This window comes from Sphaerodactylus townsendi, linkage group LG04 (assembly GCF_021028975.2).
Source record: "Sphaerodactylus townsendi isolate TG3544 linkage group LG04, MPM_Stown_v2.3, whole genome shotgun sequence".
NCBI classification, from domain to species: Eukaryota; Metazoa; Chordata; class Lepidosauria; order Squamata; family Sphaerodactylidae; genus Sphaerodactylus; species Sphaerodactylus townsendi.
Genome location: NC_059428.1, coordinates 155051203 through 155069547, shown reverse-complemented (window position 1 = coordinate 155069547; position 18345 = coordinate 155051203). Strand labels below are relative to the sequence as shown.

At 46.3% G+C, this 18345-nt stretch overlaps 1 protein-coding gene across 1 annotated transcript in view; it reads right to left on the bottom strand.

Moving 5' to 3' along the window:
• The window catches only part of SNX29 (sorting nexin 29), a 127634-nt gene that overhangs the window by 66777 nt on the left and 42512 nt on the right, over positions 1-18345 (bottom strand). Inside the window, 2 exon segments of the mRNA XM_048494183.1 lie at positions 1114-1230; positions 15583-15689. Coding sequence (XP_048350140.1) covers positions 1114-1230; positions 15583-15689 — 224 coding nt within the window.

The window sequence follows — 18345 nt, the reverse complement described above, 5'->3', positions numbered from 1 at the left end:
CCATTAACGTATCTCCCGAAGTTTCTTATCTGCCATCTTTTGGAAACAGGAAATCGTCCAAGCAATTACACACAATTTGCAAAGTGCCTCAACTTCAGATACTTGAGCAATGAGGGACCTTGTGTAAAAATGTAAATTTGCTTTCCGATTCCAGGAGAAATGAAAATGTGGTGACTGAAACAACATCCATCCCAAGAGGGGCCTTTTGAAGGAGTGAAAACACATTTTGCAAACTTTCTTTCTTGGCAAGGTTGTTTAAAACTATTTGTGTGTGTGCATGCGTGCACAAAGATATTAAGATACTTCCATTTGTCCCTAAAAAGCTTTCTTCTTGGCAGAAGACATCAGAAAACTACTAACGTAGCAGGATCGTCTCTTTTCTACAGTGCGGCCAGCTGCTGTGCTCTCCACTGTATTACCTGAAACATTATTTTTATCCTCCTCTATTCAAACTTAACAAACATAAAAGCAGCCTCTATTTTGATTGTTTCGTGAACGATGGGGTACCTGAGCCAAAGAATGCAGCTAGTTGCAGGCAACTTCGCCAGCTCCCAGTCAAAAGTGCTGTTTTTGATATTTAAAGCCTTGAGCAACGTAAACCCAGAATGCCAGAAGCAACACTTTCATCTCTATGCACCTTCCCACTTGTAGCTTTCCCCCTTCATTGAGGCAATCCATCTCAAGCTGGATCTTCCTCTTTTCCCTTGTGCCTTCAACTTTTCCTAGCGTTATTGTGTTATTGTCTTTTCCAGTGTGTTATTCCAGTGTGTTATTGTCTTTTCCAGTGAGTCTTGCCTGCTTATAAGCCAGTGGTTCTCAACCTGGGGGTCGGGACCCCTTTGGGGGTCGAACGACCCTTTCACAGGGGTCGCTTAAGAATCTCTGCACCAGTGTTCTCCATCTGTAAAATGGATAAATGTTAGGGTTGGGGGTCACCACAACATGTGGAACTGTATTAAAAGGTTGAGAACCACTGTTATAAGCATATGCGATATGAGTTTTAAGGCGGTTGCTTCGGCTTTGAGTTTCAGGGGGAAAAAAACAAATATAAACTCAAATAAACTTCACTCTGCGGTGCAGGAGGTTAGAAATTACACTAAAACAAAAGCTTACCGGTCCTCTCAAGTCGATGAGTTCCTGTCTCATCTGAGACACGAGTGCTTCCTTCGCTATCAATGCCCGATGCAGCCTCTCGTTGAACTCTATCAGTTCTCCGTGCATTTCCGCCACCTGGAAAGCACACGAGACAAGCAACAGGGTTAAAATCAAGCCCCCCCGAGATGTTAACGTGTTAATGCTTCTGCCTCACTTCAGCTCTGTTTATTAGACTTCTGGTCGAATCTACAAGTCCCAATTCACTGTTTGCTGAATGCCCCGTCTCGCAATTGCATCGACTCGTGCTGTGTAATCCGCCTCGGATGCTGGTGGAAAAAGTGAATTATCAATAATGTAATGGGTGGTGTGGGGGTCTTGTTTATATTAGGAAACGCTCCTCCATTTGGCCTTTGGTTTTTTGCATAACGTGAGATCTGGTCTACTGCGAGGAATTTTGATGGCTTGAATAACTAAAAGAAAATCCTAGAATCCCTGTCTATCAAGAACTAAGGAGTTGCAGCACTATGTTTCTGGGGTTTATGCATCCAATCCCACCTCATTTGACGTTCGCTTAACTCCGACCTTTCACTGCCTTCCTCCCGAACCTTGCTATGCTTTCACTTCTACTTAATGCCAATAAAGGGGCTCACTTCACAGTCTCATTTGATTTAATTAAAGGCTCCCTCGTTAATTACTCAGCGCTCGGTTGTTTGGATAAGATCAAACACATAACGTCTTCCGCGCGAGCAATTAAAAGCATTCTATATCCATGTCCCAGTGGTTTCCTGAACAATCAGCCTGAAGACAACAGGGCCACTTCACTGCAAGAGCAACTTGTCAGCTTATCCAATCAATATAAATCATATAGCAAGACAGGATTTTTAAAAAAAAAAACACAACCAAAAAACCATGCAATGCAGCATGTGGTAACTCCGTTATTCTCCAAAAGGAATCTGAATTCAAAATGGAAACAGGATATATTAGCAAACCTCAAATTCTGAAACTAGAATTTGCATGCAGGTTCAAAATTTCAGAATCGAATAATGGAACCCTAAAGAGAGCTGCGTGCTTCTAAGACCATTGCCCCTGACCTGGACAGCCCAGGCCAGCCTGACCTTGACACATCTCAGAAGGCAAGCAGGATTGGCCCTGGAAAGAACTTGGACAGGAGATCACCAGGGAATACCAAGGTCACTATGGAGAGAAGAAGAAGAAGAGTTTGGATTTATATCCCCCCTTTCTCTCCTGTAAGGAGACTCAAAGGGGCTGACAAACTCCTTTCCCTTCCCCCCTCACAACAAACACCCTGTGAGATAAGTGGGGTTGAGAGAGCTCTGAAGAGCTGTGACTAGCCCAGCTGGCGTGTGTGGGAGTGTACAGGCTAATCTGAATTCCCCAGATAAGCCTCCACAGCTCAGGCGGCAGAGTGGGGAATCAAACCCATTTCCTCCAGATTAGAGTGAACCTGCTTTTAACCACTACGCCACTGCTGCTCCTGTCTTGACTTCGTATAAAGCAGCTTCGTGTGTCTGTTTTCACAGACTTTTCTCTAAAGGCTTTTCTTTAGAAAGGAAGAACCAATCCAAGATACTGGAGGGTGCAAATGTTCTGGGTCTGCCACCAGACTCAACATCATGTCTGCGCTGCACGCAGCAACTGGCTGCAAATGAACAAAAGATGTGACACTCTATCCAATCGACATTAAGACCATACTCATAAGAACGTACTCAAAGTAGCATGTGCCTGTCATGCAGAGACTCAAGGACAACATCTTTAGCTAACAGTCAGGTTATTCACAGGATGGACAGCAGGCAATGAATCTGGCCCAAGTCACAAACCAGAGATTTTCCTGGAAGAGATCATATTTTAATGGGCCACACCAACTTCAATCTCAGATCACAGTTTCTTTTGGGTTTTAATTCTTACATTTCTGCTTCCTCATATTGGGGGAGGGAGGGGGAATGGCGATGCAGCGTAAGATCCAATTTGTCTGACATATTGTGCAACAATTCACCTGATTTTGTACTATTGTAGTAATTATCACTCACAAGAAGCCACAGAGTTATACTAACTCTGGGTTCAATTACTCGCTCTGTAATTACCACAAGCTCCCTGCCGGCGCCCATTTTTATCCTTCCCACCATCAATAAACCCTCACACATTTTTCAACTGCTAATTTGCTCTCTGCCAGTTTCTTTTACCTGTTAATGTTATTTTTTAAAGGATAAAGCAGTGAATAAGCTGGTCTAATTATGAACTATTCCCACCAAAAATGAAAGACTGTCTGGATTACAGCACAAAAGAACATGAGAGATTTTGCTCTTTAAAAAAATATAGCACTGTCAAAAAGCAATTTGGTTTTGTGGTTTCCCTTCTTTTGAAAACCCAACATTTAAATAAAGTTAACTTCTGTTCTCTGTCTCTTTCTCTGTCTCTTATTCTGCCCTTAAACTCATGCCATGAAAGTCTGCTCCACATGGAAAGAAGAATGATATGTTAGAATGGATTGGATTGGTCCAAAAGCATCATCTCAGAATTCTTTTGCCCTTTCCAGAAAAGAAAAAAGTGCCCTGATGGAAAATACCCTAAACAAACCAGTTCAGATTCTAAACCAGGCTGTTCTGTGCTGTACTACTGGCAGGGAAAGCTCTTCTTAATTCTCAGATATTTATGGGTTGAATATTATTGTTTTACTCAGCTGAGTGGGCTAATCTGACACTTGGTTTGTATTTTGTATTCTCCATTTCATATTTTGTCTGGGTCTTTTGACTGCAAAGTTCGTAAGTAAATTGAAATTGAACTTATTTGGGACTGTAAGGAAGTGTTCAAAATTTGATCACCCACCTGCAGCCTAAAGTCCATTCATCTCTACCCACAGATCCCTTAACCATTCTGTTGCATGACCAATTTGTTTTACATAATTTTTTTTAAAAAAGGGCTAGGGTAAACGTGACTTAAACCAAGCAAATATCTTCTGAACAAAACTGATTAACATCCCACTTGATTAATGACTCAGACTTTTAAACACAAGGTGAAAAATGAAGTTAGAAAGAGAATGGCTACATAATGAAAATTCATCCTGTTAAGTAAGTAAGGGGGGGGGGGGAGGTTAATGGGTTTTTCACCAAAGGGAGATGATTCATGTCTCTCATCGGGAAGCAAGCAACTTCTGAAACCTTAACTTGGTGCCCTGGGACACAAACATCTTGAAGATTAGGCATATATCTTAATAACGCCAGCCAGGGCAGGCGGCATATTGCCTGTGGGCTCAGAACAAACTTGGATGCCTCTTACCTTCACCACAAATAAAACATGCAAACTTTTCATACATCAATGCTAGCAGAGAAACCTGAAAATAATTAACCACCCACTCCTGGATCCCCTCCCCAGGTGACCTCAGCACCCAGTCCGGTCTATATAAGAACGTAAGGAAAAGCCTGCTGGATCAGACCAGAGTCCATCAAGTCCAGCACTCTGCTACTCGCAGTGGCCCACCAGGTGCCTTTGGGAACTCACAGGCAGGAGGTGAAAGCAATGGCCTTCTGCTGCTGCTGCTGCTCCCGAGCACCTGGTCTGCGAAGGCATTTGCAATCTCAGGTCAAGGCAGAAGGCACTCTTGCAAGTAGTCTAGGGCCTGGCAGTTCTAATTTAGTATCATTTAGGATAATCACAAGAGTGGTCCCCTATCAAGGTCCTAAATTGGAAGGGGCAAAACAAGGAGCTTGGTTTTGTCTGCATCAGGGTCACACAAGTGCCTCATAAAAAAAAACCCAGTTCCTGTTTGAACTTGCCCACCCCTGCAGCTAGCTGGGCAGCACTATTGTTATCCAACACTCTGATCTCCAGCTTCCTGACTATGTCCTGGCCTCCTGAATTGCTGGACAGCTCCTGCTCCGACCTGTGCTTCAAGTCACCCTGCCATTGAGGCGGCAAGATTGCGTTCCTCCAGACAGGGAAGCAGGACAGATACAACGGCCAGTCATAAACACTTCTAAGTATTCACTGATGGCAGCACTGGTCAGATGAAGCTCATACAATATTTGCCGCCTCCTGAAAAGTGAGCGAACTGAGTTGAAGAGGATGTGGAGCGCCTAGATCAAGCTGGTTTTGTAACCAAGGAAAGTGAGGAACTTTGTTGAAAAATGCAAGCTAAGAAAAGGTGACATGTTTCTTGGGAGCTGTGAAAGGTGTGTGTTTTTTTCTTAAAGGGAGAAGGGTACCGATTACAGTCTTTATTCTTGCACACCTTCCACAGTTGTTACCGCGTCAAAACTGCGCTTGAAGTTGCTTTGCCCTGAAGTCATGGCTGTATTTCATGAATATGTAACATCAGCGAGCCTATTCAGAGCGGGGGGGGGGGGGGGGAGGGGGGAGGCTTGCAACAAGAACATTCAGAAGGATAAAAAAGACATGAAAAAGAATTCTTTTCTCACCTGCTTGTCAAAGGAGAATTCTAAAACCCAGCACCGTAAATCGCAGAAGATTTCAGTTTCAGCTTGCTTAGGGAAAAAAATGTAGATACCGCCCGACACCCCACTATTTATACTGCAAAAGACGTCACTAAAAAAGAACAGACTTATTCTGCAATACTGTGCTCAGTTCCTGAGAATTGTATTAAGGATACATGAAAGTACTGTTTTCGTACAAGACGTTACGGAGACGGCAGGCAGAAATCAAAGCAGGGAGGTTATAGCTGTTGAGACCTGCCTTCTAGTCTAGACAGCATTTATTAAGACCTGTCAAAAATTATACCACTATGTCTCCAGCATAAGACAAAACCCTTGTGTCCCTACTCAACCCCTGCATTTGGCGGAGGAAAATTTACTGGTGGTCTCCGTCCCCTTGATGATGCGGCTAGCCTCAACTTGGGGCAGGGCTTTTACTGCCTTGGCCCCTGCTGGTGGAACATTCTTCTTCCAACCATCAGGGCTCTGCAGGACCTGGGACAGTTCTGCAGGGCCTGTAAAATGGAGTTGTTCCACGGGGCTTTTGGGGAGGGTTTTGCCAACCCCTGTATAACATCATACCCGGTTGATTTTGTGTACTTAGCCCCCTCCTAGGGGTGTAGGAGGTCATCTGTTGCTATCTGTTGCTAGGTCTTTGTTATAATGTTTTAAATGATGGTTACGATTTCAAAGTATGTCATTAAATGTATTTTATTGTGATACACTGCCCAGAGCCCCTCAGGTGGTGGGCGGTATGTTAAATTTAACAAATAAATAAATAAAACAGTAAAGTAAGTTGCTGAAAGTAACGCTACCACCTTGCCACAAGCAGGAAAAAGGTATGTAAAATAGAAACTGCGCTTTAATTCTTGCAGTGTACAAATTTGGCTCTGTACGTTAACGTGCCTTACCTTTCGTTCGGAAACTTTAATTCTGATATAAATATCGCACAGGTGCCAGTATTCTGTTATCCAAAGGCAACCTGCTTCTTATGGTGAAGAGGAGCACCTGGAAACTATTTTTGATACCGGCTTGGTTCAAAACAACACGCTGTCTTTGGATTTGGCTCTAGTAATCAACGTGAGTATGTGCTATGCCTTTCTTTAAAAAATATATGTACTTCAATAAGCGCTGTGACTTCAGCTTTGGCAAGCGGGTAGGCCTCCTCTTCCTGTTCGCCTGCCAGCAGTGGGTAGGGGTTAAGAGCAGGTGAACTTTAACCTGGTGAACCGGATTTGTTTCCCCACTCCTATGCTCCTGCTGGGTGACCTTGGGGTAGTCACAGTTCTCTTTAAACTCTCTCAGCTCCACCTATCTCATAAGGTGACTGTTGTGGGGAGAGGAAGGGAAAGGAGTTTGTAAGCTGCTTTGAGTCTCCTTGCGGAAGAGAAAAGTGGGGTGCAGATTCAAACTCCTCCTCCTTCCTCTTCTTCCTATTTTCTAGAGCTTGCTGAGACTCAAGGCAGAAAAAAAGTAAGCAGCCAGAGGTGAATCTGCGTTCCCAAAAGGAGGAGGAGGAGGAACTACCACCACTGTTAGGTTCCACAACTCTATGCTCTAGCACCATGGTGGTGAACCTATGGCACTCCAGATGTTCATGGACTACAATTCCCATCAATTAGCCATGCTGGCAGGGGCTGATGGGAATTGTAGTCCATGGTATCCTGGAAGTCTCACTCGTCCGCTCTACCACTGCTATACTAACTGCCCCATTACCAGCTGCCATGTGTCTTCCTTGTGGTGTAGTGGTTAAGAGCAGGTGCCCTGTAATCTGGAGAACCGGGTTTGATTCTCCACTCTGCCGCTTGAGCTGTGGGGGCTTATCTGGTGGACCAGATTAGCTTGTCCACTCCAACATAGGAGGAGGAGGAGGAGGAGGAGGAGGAGGAGGAGAGTTGAATTTATATCCCCCGAGTTGGATTTATACCCCCCCTTTCCCTCCTGTAGGTGAATCAAAGGGGTTTACAATCTCCCTTCCCTTCCCCCCTCCCACAACAAACACCCTGTGAGGTGGGTGGGGCTAAGAGAGCTCCACAGAGCTGTGACTAACCCAAGGTCACCCAGCTGGCAGGTGTTGGAGTTCACAAGCTAATCTAGTTCACCAGATAAGCCTTCACAGCTCAAGCAGCAGAGCAGGGAATCAAACCCGGCTCCTCCAGATTAGAGTGCCCCTGCTCTTAACCACTACACCACTGCAACACAACAGGCAGGAAGGAAGAGTCAGGGGCTCCTGGAAGTCAACAATTGGGTTCTGAGGTTGAAAGGTAGGGACAGCCATCTCAGCCACAGGAAACATGGTCTTCGGGGTACACGCTGTAAAGGTGAACAAGCCTTAAACTGATTCTGTCAGGTACACGAGTCAAAATCTCTTAGAAGCCGATGAGGATGGAACTACATTTAAATTTTTCATCCTCTTTTTTTAAAAAAAATAAAAGGCATTAACTAGCTGTAGGTAAGGCATCCCTTTTGTTTTGCAACCTGTGGGTGCAAACTCACACAGGAAATCTCTGAACTCTCCAAAAGCGGTGTAGTCTCAGACGCAGAGGATGAAGCCGTGACAAAGAAAGGTCGGCCGTTCCTGAGCAGAACCCTCATTTTCCCATCACAAAGACAAGTGGATGACACATCCTGCATCCGTTCTACTCATAACGGCAAAAGCTACCTAAAAGGCAGCCTGTCGAACGACAGCATTCAGCATTAGAAATACTCAGCTCTAAAAACACCCTTGGATAATGAATATGTAGAGTGTGTGGGGGGTGGGGGTGTTTCAAGGCAAGAGGTGGTTTGTCATTTCTTTCCTCAGCATAGTGACCCTGGCATCCCTTGGTGGTCTCCCATCCAAGTACTAGGCGAGAGGTGGTTTGTCATTTTTTCCTCAGCATAGCTCCCCTGGCATTCCTTGGTGGTCTCCCATCCAAGTACTAGGCGAGAGGTGGTTTGTCATTTCTTCCTCAGCATAGTGACCCTGGCATCCCTTGGTGATCTCCCATCCAAGTACTAGGCAAGAGGTGGTCTGTCATTTCTTCCTCAGCATAGCGCCCCTGGCATCCCTTGGTGGTCTCCCATCCAAGTACTAGGCGAGAGGTAGTTTGTCATTTCTTCCTCAGTGAAGCGCCCCTGGCATCCCTTAGTGGTCTCCCATCCAAGTACTAGGCAAGAGGTGGTTTGTCAAGGCAAGAGGTGGTTTATCCTTTCTTTCCTCAGCATAGCGACCCTGGCATCCCTCAGTGGTCTCCCATCAAAGCACTAGCCAGGACCAAGGTTTATTAGTTTCTGAGAGTTTCTGATGAGATCAGGCTAGCCAGGTCAGGCCATCCAGGTCAGGGTTCATATGGGAATAAGCGAGCCTTAAGTCGGCTGCTCCCAAGTCCTATCGGGCTTTGAAAATCAAAGTGAATCAGGTTTACCAGATTAGTGTCCACCACTCATGTGGAGGAGTGGGGAATCAGTTCTCCAGATTAGAGTCTGTCAGTCTTAACCACTAGGCCATGCTGGCTTTCGTGACAAAACCTGTGCTCCTCAGTGTTCCCAATGAAGAGGGGAGACCAGAACGAAGCCTCGAGCAAAGAAACAGATCCCCTTTTGAGACCCCCACTCGCAGCGTGATGTAGTGGTTAAGAGCAGATAATCTGGAGAACTGGGTTTGATTCCCCACTCCTCCACATGAGCGGCAGACTCTTGTCTGGTAAACTGGATTTGTTTCCCTGCTCCTACATTCCTGCTGGGTGATCCTAGGCCAATCACAGTCCGTTCAAAACTCCACTTAGCACCACCAAGGTGTCTGTTGTGGGGAGAGGAAGGAAAAAGGAGCTCGTAAGACACTTTCAGTCTCCTTACAGGAGAGAAAGGTGGGGTATAAATCCAAACTCCTCTTCCTTAGAACATAAGAAAGAGCCTGCTGGATCAGACCAGAGTCCATCTACTCCAGCACTCTGCTACTCACAGTGGCCCACCAGATGCCTTTGGGAGCTCACATGCAGGAGGTGAAAGCAATGGCCTTAAGAACATAAGGAAGAGCCTGCTGGATCAGACCAGAGTCCATTTAGTCCAGCACTCTGCTACTCGCAGTGGCCCACCAGGTGCCTTGGGGAGCTGACATGCAGGAAGTGAAAGCAATGACCTTAAGAACATAAGGAAGAGCCTGCTGGATCAGACCAGAGTCCATCTAGTCCAGCTCTCTGCTACTCGCAGTGGCCCACCAGATGCTTTTGGGGGCTCACAGGCAGGAGGTGAAAGCAATGGCCTGCTGCTGCTGCTGCTGCTGCTCCTGAGCACCTGGTCTGCTAAGGCATTTGCAAACTCAGATCAAGGAGGATCAAGGTGGGTAGCCATAGATCCGACTTCTCCTCCATAAATCTGTCCAAGCCCCTTGGAAAGCTAATAAGAACTCCTCCTCCTTCTTCTTTGTCTTCCTCCTCCTCCTCCTCCTCCTTCATCATGCATGCCCTGGAACCTTCAGCCAATCTGGGTGCGAAGACTTGGGTCTCCAGCCCACCAAACCTGTACCCTCCAATACAGAGGTGTTGACATATCAAAGGCCTGGCATGCTATTTCTGCCAGCTGGAAAGAATGGCCTTTCCCAGCAAAGTGCATCTTTCCCCATTCTTGGCAAAGAGCAGCTTTCTTCCCAAGACACCTGGACCTCCTAATTTCAAGGCATCTTCTGCCTCCACTTCTGACTACAGTGTGTTATCTATGTTCTACATGCGAGTCAGTGCTCATTATCTGCCATTATGATTTTCTTTCTTCCATGGACAGCTGGTGTTTGCGTGAACTTGACTTCTCAGAGAAATATTACACAATTGATTGCCTGCTGAATTCCAGTACGCACACTCCAAAATGTCCTGATGTAATTACACTGCGCTGGAAGTTGCCATCCTTCAAATGACTGCTGTAAACGTCCTGATTGGATCAGGATCCTCTATTGGTCTCCCCTATATCATTACGATTAACACACTTCACAACTATTTACGTATTGTTCTGTCTTCATTTGTGACAGCTGCAGATTAGATATTTTTGTTTGGTTAATTATAAAGTGTTCAGCAGCAGAGTGGATAGACAGAATTGTTCGGGGGGCGGGGGGGAGGAGGAAGAGGGAACCAGGAAATCTACAGCCCTAGAGCTGCATGTAACTAACTATGAGAGAAGTCTTACCCTGCTGACTGCAAAAAGGCACTGCCAGGTTATTTTGCAAATTTACTTTTGCAAATTTACAGCTGAAATGTTGAAGGGATGAGTAATTTTTAGAAATGCAAGCAGATATAGAAAAGAAATTGTAAGGGGGGGGAGGTGTAAACACATCCAAGCAGCTGTTGGTTTTCATAACCATAAATTCATGAAGCTGCACTCGTTTTATTTATTTGTTTTGTTTTAGAAGTGTGGAGCTTGCCCTTCTCCCAGCAAAGGGTTGCTGGGTGTGCCATCCCTCCTTCCCCCTCCCAAGTGGTCTTTGGCTAGTCCTCGCTCCCGTTGGCCTTGTAGGCCTACCTGTTGCCTGGCCTGGTCACCTGGTTAGTGCCGGGTAGAGTTGGGCTGGACCTAGGCCGCAGGTTGTCTTTAGTCTCCTGTTTCGTAGCTTCTTCTCCCCAGAGCCAGCGTGGTGTAGTGGTTAAGAGCAGGTGCACCCTAATCTGGAGACCCGGGTTTGATTCCCCGCTCTGCCACTTGAGCTGTGGAGACTTAATTGGTTTACTAGATTAGCTTGTGCATTCCGACACATGCCAGCTGGGTGACCTTGGGCTAGTCACAGTTCTTCGGAGCTCTCTCAGCCCCACCCACCTCGCAGGGTGTTTGTTGTGGGGTGGAGGAAGGGAAAGGAGATTGTGAGCCCCTTTGAGTCTCCTTACAGGAGAGAAAGGGGGGATATAAATCCAAACTCCTCTTCTTCCGCTCTGCTGCTTCCCTCTCATCAACCTCCCGCTCTGCCTGTCTCGCCCCTTCTCCTTTTATCCAAGGCTGACCCTTCTTAACGTCTGAGATCTGACGAGATCACGGTAGCGTGAGCTATCCAGGCCAGGGTGACGGCCAAGTACAGAAGTTGGAAAAGAACCACAAAAGTAAGCCTATTTGGCCATCCTTAACTGCAGCATTCCACCAAATGTAACATTCTGCCACTGAACTGGACTTGCGGCAAATAATCACACCATGGGTGGGATTGCGAGTTGAGGACGCTCCTTATCCTGAGACACAGTTACAGTAGGAACAGGACAGGCTGGCAGGCACGAGTCTGCAGTCACTGGGGAAAGATCATTTCTTTTCTCCGCCGCTGCCTGACCTCAAGATGTTAAGGTTGTAAAGAGATATTTAAAAATAAATGACAAGATCCTACCCGGGACATTCAAAGCTTGGATTAGTATGTCAAAGACGTACCTCGGTAGATATTTTTTTTTTCCTCAAGTGCTTCGTACAAGCAGGATTTGAAGAGAGGCTGCACAATTTGTCAAACATTTCAATGCCAAATTTAACATTTTTGTGACAGAAATCGAGTCTCATCTTTACATAAATATTCATAAACGAACACTATCGCATGCCTGTCGGAATACAGGAGTGCAAAGACGGGGTCTGTTTGAGCAGCATATTGAAGAAGAAGAAGAAGAAGAAGAAGAAGAAGAAGAAGAAGAAGAAGAAGAAGAAGAAGAAGAAGAAGAAGAAGAAGAAGAAGAAGAAGAAGAAGAAGAAGAAGAAGAAGAAGAAGAAGAAGAAGAAGAAGAAGAAGAAGAAGAAGAAGAAGAAGAAGAAGAAGAAGAAGAAGAAGAAGAAGCAGCAGCAGCAGCAGCAGCAGCAGCAGCAGCAGCAGCAGGAGGAGGAGGATAGCCAAATAGGCTCACTTTTGTGGTTTTTTTCCAACTTAAGTAGGGTCAGCCTTGGATAAAAGGAGAAGGGGCGAGACAGGCAGAGCAGGAGGTTGATGAGAGGGAAGCAGCAGAGCAGCAGAAGAAGAGGAGTTTGGATTTATATCCCCCCTTTCTCTCCTGTAAGGAGACTCAAAAGAGCTTACAAACTCCTTTCCCTTCCCCCCTCACAACAAACACCCTGTGAGGTGGGTGGGGCTGAGAGAGCTCCAAAGAACTGTGACTAGCCCAAGGTTACCAATCTGGCGTGTGTGGGAGTGTACAAGCTTTGGCTATATTTGCATCCTGTTTTCTGACCAAACGTTGGCTTCCAAACCAGTTCAGAGGAATCAAAATCACCATTGACAAGGGAAGCTGCATCAAAAAAATACTTGTTCCTTTGGGGAGGTGAATCTTGGCTTAGCGGGATTCGGGCCTGACGGAGGGCTACGGCAGATGACCCACTTGTTTGGCTAGCTCTCAACTAGTTTTGGCTAGCTCTCAACTAATCTGCCTGCCTCCTGGCCCACTGCCATCTACGTTTGCATAGTGAACCAGCTCCAGTTCCTTTGTGGTGAGATGGGGGTGGATTCGTTCACTATCTACACAGTTGGAGCAGCAAACCGCCGACCCTGGGAGCAGCAGTGGCGTAGTGGCTAAGAGCAGGTGTACTCTTATCTGGAGGAACCGGGTTTGATTCCTAGCTCTGCCGCTTGAGCTGTGGAGGCTTATCTGGGGAATTCAGATTAGCCTGTGCACTCCCACACACGCCAGCTGGGTGACCTTGGGCTAGTCACAGCTTTTCGGAGCTCTCTCAGCCCCACCCACCTCACAGGGTGTTTGTTGTGAGGGGGGAAGGGCAAGGAGATTGTAAGCCCCTTTGAGTCTCCTATAGGAGAGAAAGGGGGGGCTATAAATCCAAACTCTTCTTCTTCTTCTGGCCTGACCTCAGTTTGCACAGGTGATCCCAGTGTCGGCTCATTAGCAATCTGGGTTTGCTCGTTGCCCATGAACAAGCCAGGATTCAACTGCTGGCAGAGTTTCTTGACACCTGTTGGGTGGAGAGTTTTGCCTTCAAATCCAGGTATCCCTGATCAAGGATTGACAGCTGCAGTATATCAAGGCCATCATGTGGCAGCCGGTTACAACATCCTCCCGTGTGGCAAACGTAACATTCCACACTACAACCATTAGTTCGAGACCTGCTTTTAGGACGTAGTAGAATCCATTTACCTAGACCCGTGGTGGCGAACCTTTGGCACTCCAGATGTTATGGACTACAATTCCCATCAGCCCCTGCCAGCATGGCCACCATGGACCTAGACTGACCTGAGTTTTTCCTGCTTCGAGTGCAGTATTTTTTGTTCCTTTCCCCAAAACTTCCACCTTTGCTGCAAACCCAACACCTCTCTCACCAGACGACAAATCGCCCCACAATCGAGGAGCCAAGTCTATTCTTTGTGCCATGATCAACTGCTGTTTAAAAATATCTGTGCGCGCAGATGAAAGGAGAAGATTGTAAATGGGCGCTATCATGTGGCAAGACAAACAGCTCAGCCAGCCCGGCCAGGCAAAACAGTGAAAAATTGCCACTCGTTTCTAAGGTTTCGGATTCTTATGGCTGTGTTGGTCTGGGACTCACCTTGGTAGGACAGGCAAAGCAGCGACGAAAGAGAGCCATAAATCATAACTGAGACAAGGCGATTGCTCTGCACGCTCAACACCAAGAACTTTAGAAAAAGGACCATTTGTGCAGCTGAAAAGCCAGCAGAGGGCTAGGAGGCAAACTAAACTACAAGTATGTAAGCTGAAAGCGTATGAAGGTGTCTTACCCCATGTGAAGTCGTTACTTCAAATGGGGGGGGGGGGTTTCCTGAGAGGCGAGGAATGAGCCTCAGACAGAATATGAAGTTTTTTTTTTCACATAGTGTAAATTTCCCTTTTCAGTGGTGGTTCAATGGGACAGCCTTGACTAACAGGAAGTAACTCCTCCCTGCAGGAAGTAAAGGTTGCTAGCCTTTTTTTTTTTACTTCTGATGGGAGGGGCTTCTTTCTTTTTTTTTCCAAATAATTTTTATTTTATCGACAAAGTATTACAAGGGGGGAAAAAGGAAATTAAAAAGAACAAATAATAAGTGCGCTTGACCAAATGTAACAGTAATAACAATAAAAGAGATTTTAAAAAGACAAGGTAAGAAGAAGAAAAAAGACTAATGAATAGAAAAACAAAGATAAGGTGGAGGCTGTTTCCAAGCGCTTAATGGCTCACTCACACTGACGAGTCTGAATTTTTAACAGAATCCACCCTGCCAGTTCACCAGTCAAATTTAAGGTCCCCAGTATCTGGGCAGGCAAGAGATTTAGAATCAATGTATTGTCGAAGGCTTTCACGGCCAGAATCACTGGGGTGCTGTGTGGTTTCCGGGCTGTATGGCCGTGTTCTCTCCTGACGTTTCGCCTGCATCTGTGGCTGGCATCTTCAGAGGATCTGAACACGGCTGCTAGAACACGGCCATACAGCCCGGAAACCACCACACAGCACCCCAGATTTAGAATCACCTCCACATGAACGGAATTCAATTTTGTGCCCTGCAGTGGCTGATTCAGAATTTGACCGTCATGCTTTCTGTGTGTTTTAAGACACCTTTTTTTCCAGTACAACCCCTAAGTCTGTTGACGTCAGTCCACTTAAGATGGGTATAACTCTTGCCCAGAGGTGGGATCCAGCAGGTTCTCACAGGTTCCCGAGAGTAGGTTACTAATTATTTGTGTGTGCCGAGAGGGGGTTACTAATCGGTGATTTTGCCACGTGATTTTTGCCTTAGTTATGCCCCTCCTCTCAGCAGTAGCGTGCAGAACTTGAAGCAATCTAGCAGGAGGTGCACCGGTGTGCGTGGCAGCCTGGGCCTGCGTGCATTTGTTACCCGCCCAAGGACTGGCGCAGCGTCTGCGTCCTTGCCCCACCCCCGGAATGCCCAGCCACGTCCCTGTCGTGCCCCGCCCAGCCCCATTGGCGCTGCGCCACAGTTTGAATCCCACCACCATGGGAACCTGTTACTAAAATTTTGGATCCCACCACTGCTCTTGCCTTGGACAGAACTTTCGCAGTGGCGAACAAACATCTGCAACAGGGCTGCAAAATTTCTCAGCCGCCCAAGCGAAGACATGATATACAATTCACATTGCTTTTTCACAGAGTAAAAAATTCTCACCTCGATCAGCTTTCTCTCATAGGAGCTGGCCAGTTCCTCATTATTTTCTACTTGCTTTTGTTCAGGGAGGCTAAATTCACTCTCCACATTCCAAAGATTTGGCAGGACTGAAATCCAAACAGATGCAAAGCATTTATTTAAACGAGCAGCGATTCATTCTGCAAGAACCCCAGGTTTTTTTCCCAGCTTCTGTTCCACTGGGCCACAGCTCAAGCACAAGCTGCCTGTTGCTGCGCCTTTCTTTACGCTGGGTCTCTTAAGCAGCAAAAAGGGCTGGGAAAGAATACAGAAACATTTTTACTTCTGCCCAGATGTTTTGGGTTCTGCTGCTAGTTTTTAAGGCCACAGCTGGCCCAAGGAACCCAGCCCCCACTTCAGAAATGGCCACCAGGAAAATCAAGCAGGAAATGACCATTGTAAGAGTGGGGAGGGGAGGATTTCTCCTCCACTGGTCCAAGAGCAGCTAAAGAGTTTCCTTCTCACATTTCTGTGTGTCCTCATGGTATGCCCTTCAGATAGACCAGTGATGGTGAACCTATGGCACAGGTGCCAGAGGTGGCACTCAGAGCCCTCTCTGTGGGCATGGCGCACACAGAGTTTGTCATGTGGGGGGGGGGGAAATCGCCCCACACACATCTAGGCTGGCCTGGGCCGCTGGACTTGATGTGCGTGCACCTCAGTGAGCAGGGAGGACTCGGCTGGCAGGCCTGGTGTCTGTGCTCCTGGTGGCTGCTGCCGGGCGGGGGGGGGGGGGGGGGGCAGAGATGCTACAGAGGTGCAGAGTGGTGCGTGTGGGACTAGCGGGAGGCTACAGCAGGCTGGCCCCTTTTCGAGGGCGTTATTTAGCTTAAACTGCCACATTGGCACTTTGCGATAAATAAGTGGGTTTTGGGTTGCAATTTGGGCACTAGGTCTCGAAAAGGTTCGCCATCACTGAGCTAGACAGACAGTCAAAAGTGTTGACTCTCCCATCAGCCCATGCGACCTCCTCTTATCCAGCATTTTTATCCCGCCCTTCCCACAAAGAACTTAGGCTGGCGCACACAACCTTCCCAACCACCCTTTGAGGTGGACTAGGCAGAAAAAAATGTGATTAGCACCCCCATCACCTAGTGAGCTTTGCAACAGAGAATTCAAACCTGGGTCTTCCAGAGCCTAGTCCACTGCTAAACCATACCACCCTTGCCTTCAAATCTGCTCCCAGTACAGAGATATACATCAACACTAGTTCAGACTAAATAAGCAGGACTAATGCTTTCCTAAGGGGCCATCAGGTTAGTGTGAAACACGCTAACATTTTATTTACGTTTGAAAAATTGAATTTAAAATGTCCAGAATCATAGGGACAAATATACATAAACATTCTGTGTGTGTGCGCCAGTCAAGTTTTCAAGGCTTCAGACAATACACATACACACACGGTATCCTTGGGCCAGCCACACACACTCAGCTTAACCCACCTTAAAGGGTTATTGTACAGATAAAATGGAGTAAGGGAAAAGAAGTCACTTATGTCCCCAATTGAGGGGGAACGTGCAGAATAAATAAAAGTGGTGTAAAGAAACAGAGGTACACATACTTAGAAGTACAAATACTTTTCATGGAATTAGACAACAGACCACCCATCTAAGTGTGCATGTTATTTTGTTTCTATTTGCAACATTTATTTCATTTAAGGACCCCTCACATACACACCTCATAAGGCACCTTCAGCTAGAAATTTAGCATTCACCAAGCGACTGCTGCAGTCTCGCAATGCCGCTTGCAAGCAGATGCAAACCAAGCAAACAGAATCACAAAATCAAAGCCCCTAAATATAGCCTTTGATTGCAGCACTTCAATTATCCTGATAAATAAAAGTATTAAAAGGTCCGTATGCAGCTCTGAATTAGCACTGCAAGCCGCATGCTCTTCTTTCCTAGCATTTGAAGAATTGGACATATGTGCTACCTTTTCCCATTTTCACAGTGTTTACAACTCCTGCAAAACTCGAGTCTAACACAACGGAAGACTCCTGTTTGTTGTTTGGTTCTGTTCTTTGAGAAAGCAATAAGAATCCAGGTGAGAGCAGGAACATGCCCGCCCGTGGCTTTACTGAGAATTAAAATAAATATTTAACAATCCTCCAGACTTTTCTCTTCCAAATGGATTACCGAGTCAAGGTAAAAAAGCTTTAAAAAAAACCCCAAAACACAACTAAATAGCAGGAGAAGAGACTTGTGTCTGGGACTGGGGCCAGAAAAAGATGGGAAAGCCATTTAATCTGTGTACTGTTTTCCCCATCTCATCTCCTGCCCTATATTGGTTCACGGGAGATGCACAGAGGCCCCTCAGACAGTGCCCAAATACTTCACGGTGGGTCTGCTAAAACGTTCTCTCTCTCCATTAACCAAAGTCCAAGAGGCATCAAAAAAGGGATTTTGTGTTAAGTCTTTTTTTTTTTTTACCAACCAAGAGGACACACACACACAGCCTCCGATGATTTCTGGGATCTAGGTTTCTTTCAAACGATAAACGTTCTCCTCAGTTACCGGGGGCTCTAAAATGGCGAGTGTGTAGGAGGCTTTGGGTTCAGTGCCGTGAGGTAAATTTTGTGGCACAGAAGGAGATACCGGACATAACTGAGGCGGGATTAGCGTAAAACCAGCTAAGGTTTATTTATCCACGGGTTGGCTTAAAGGAACAAATCGGCAGGGCAGGTTTCCAGGTGGACAAAGAAGAGAAACCCGGCTAGAGCATTTAAACTTGAACTAGCGATGACTG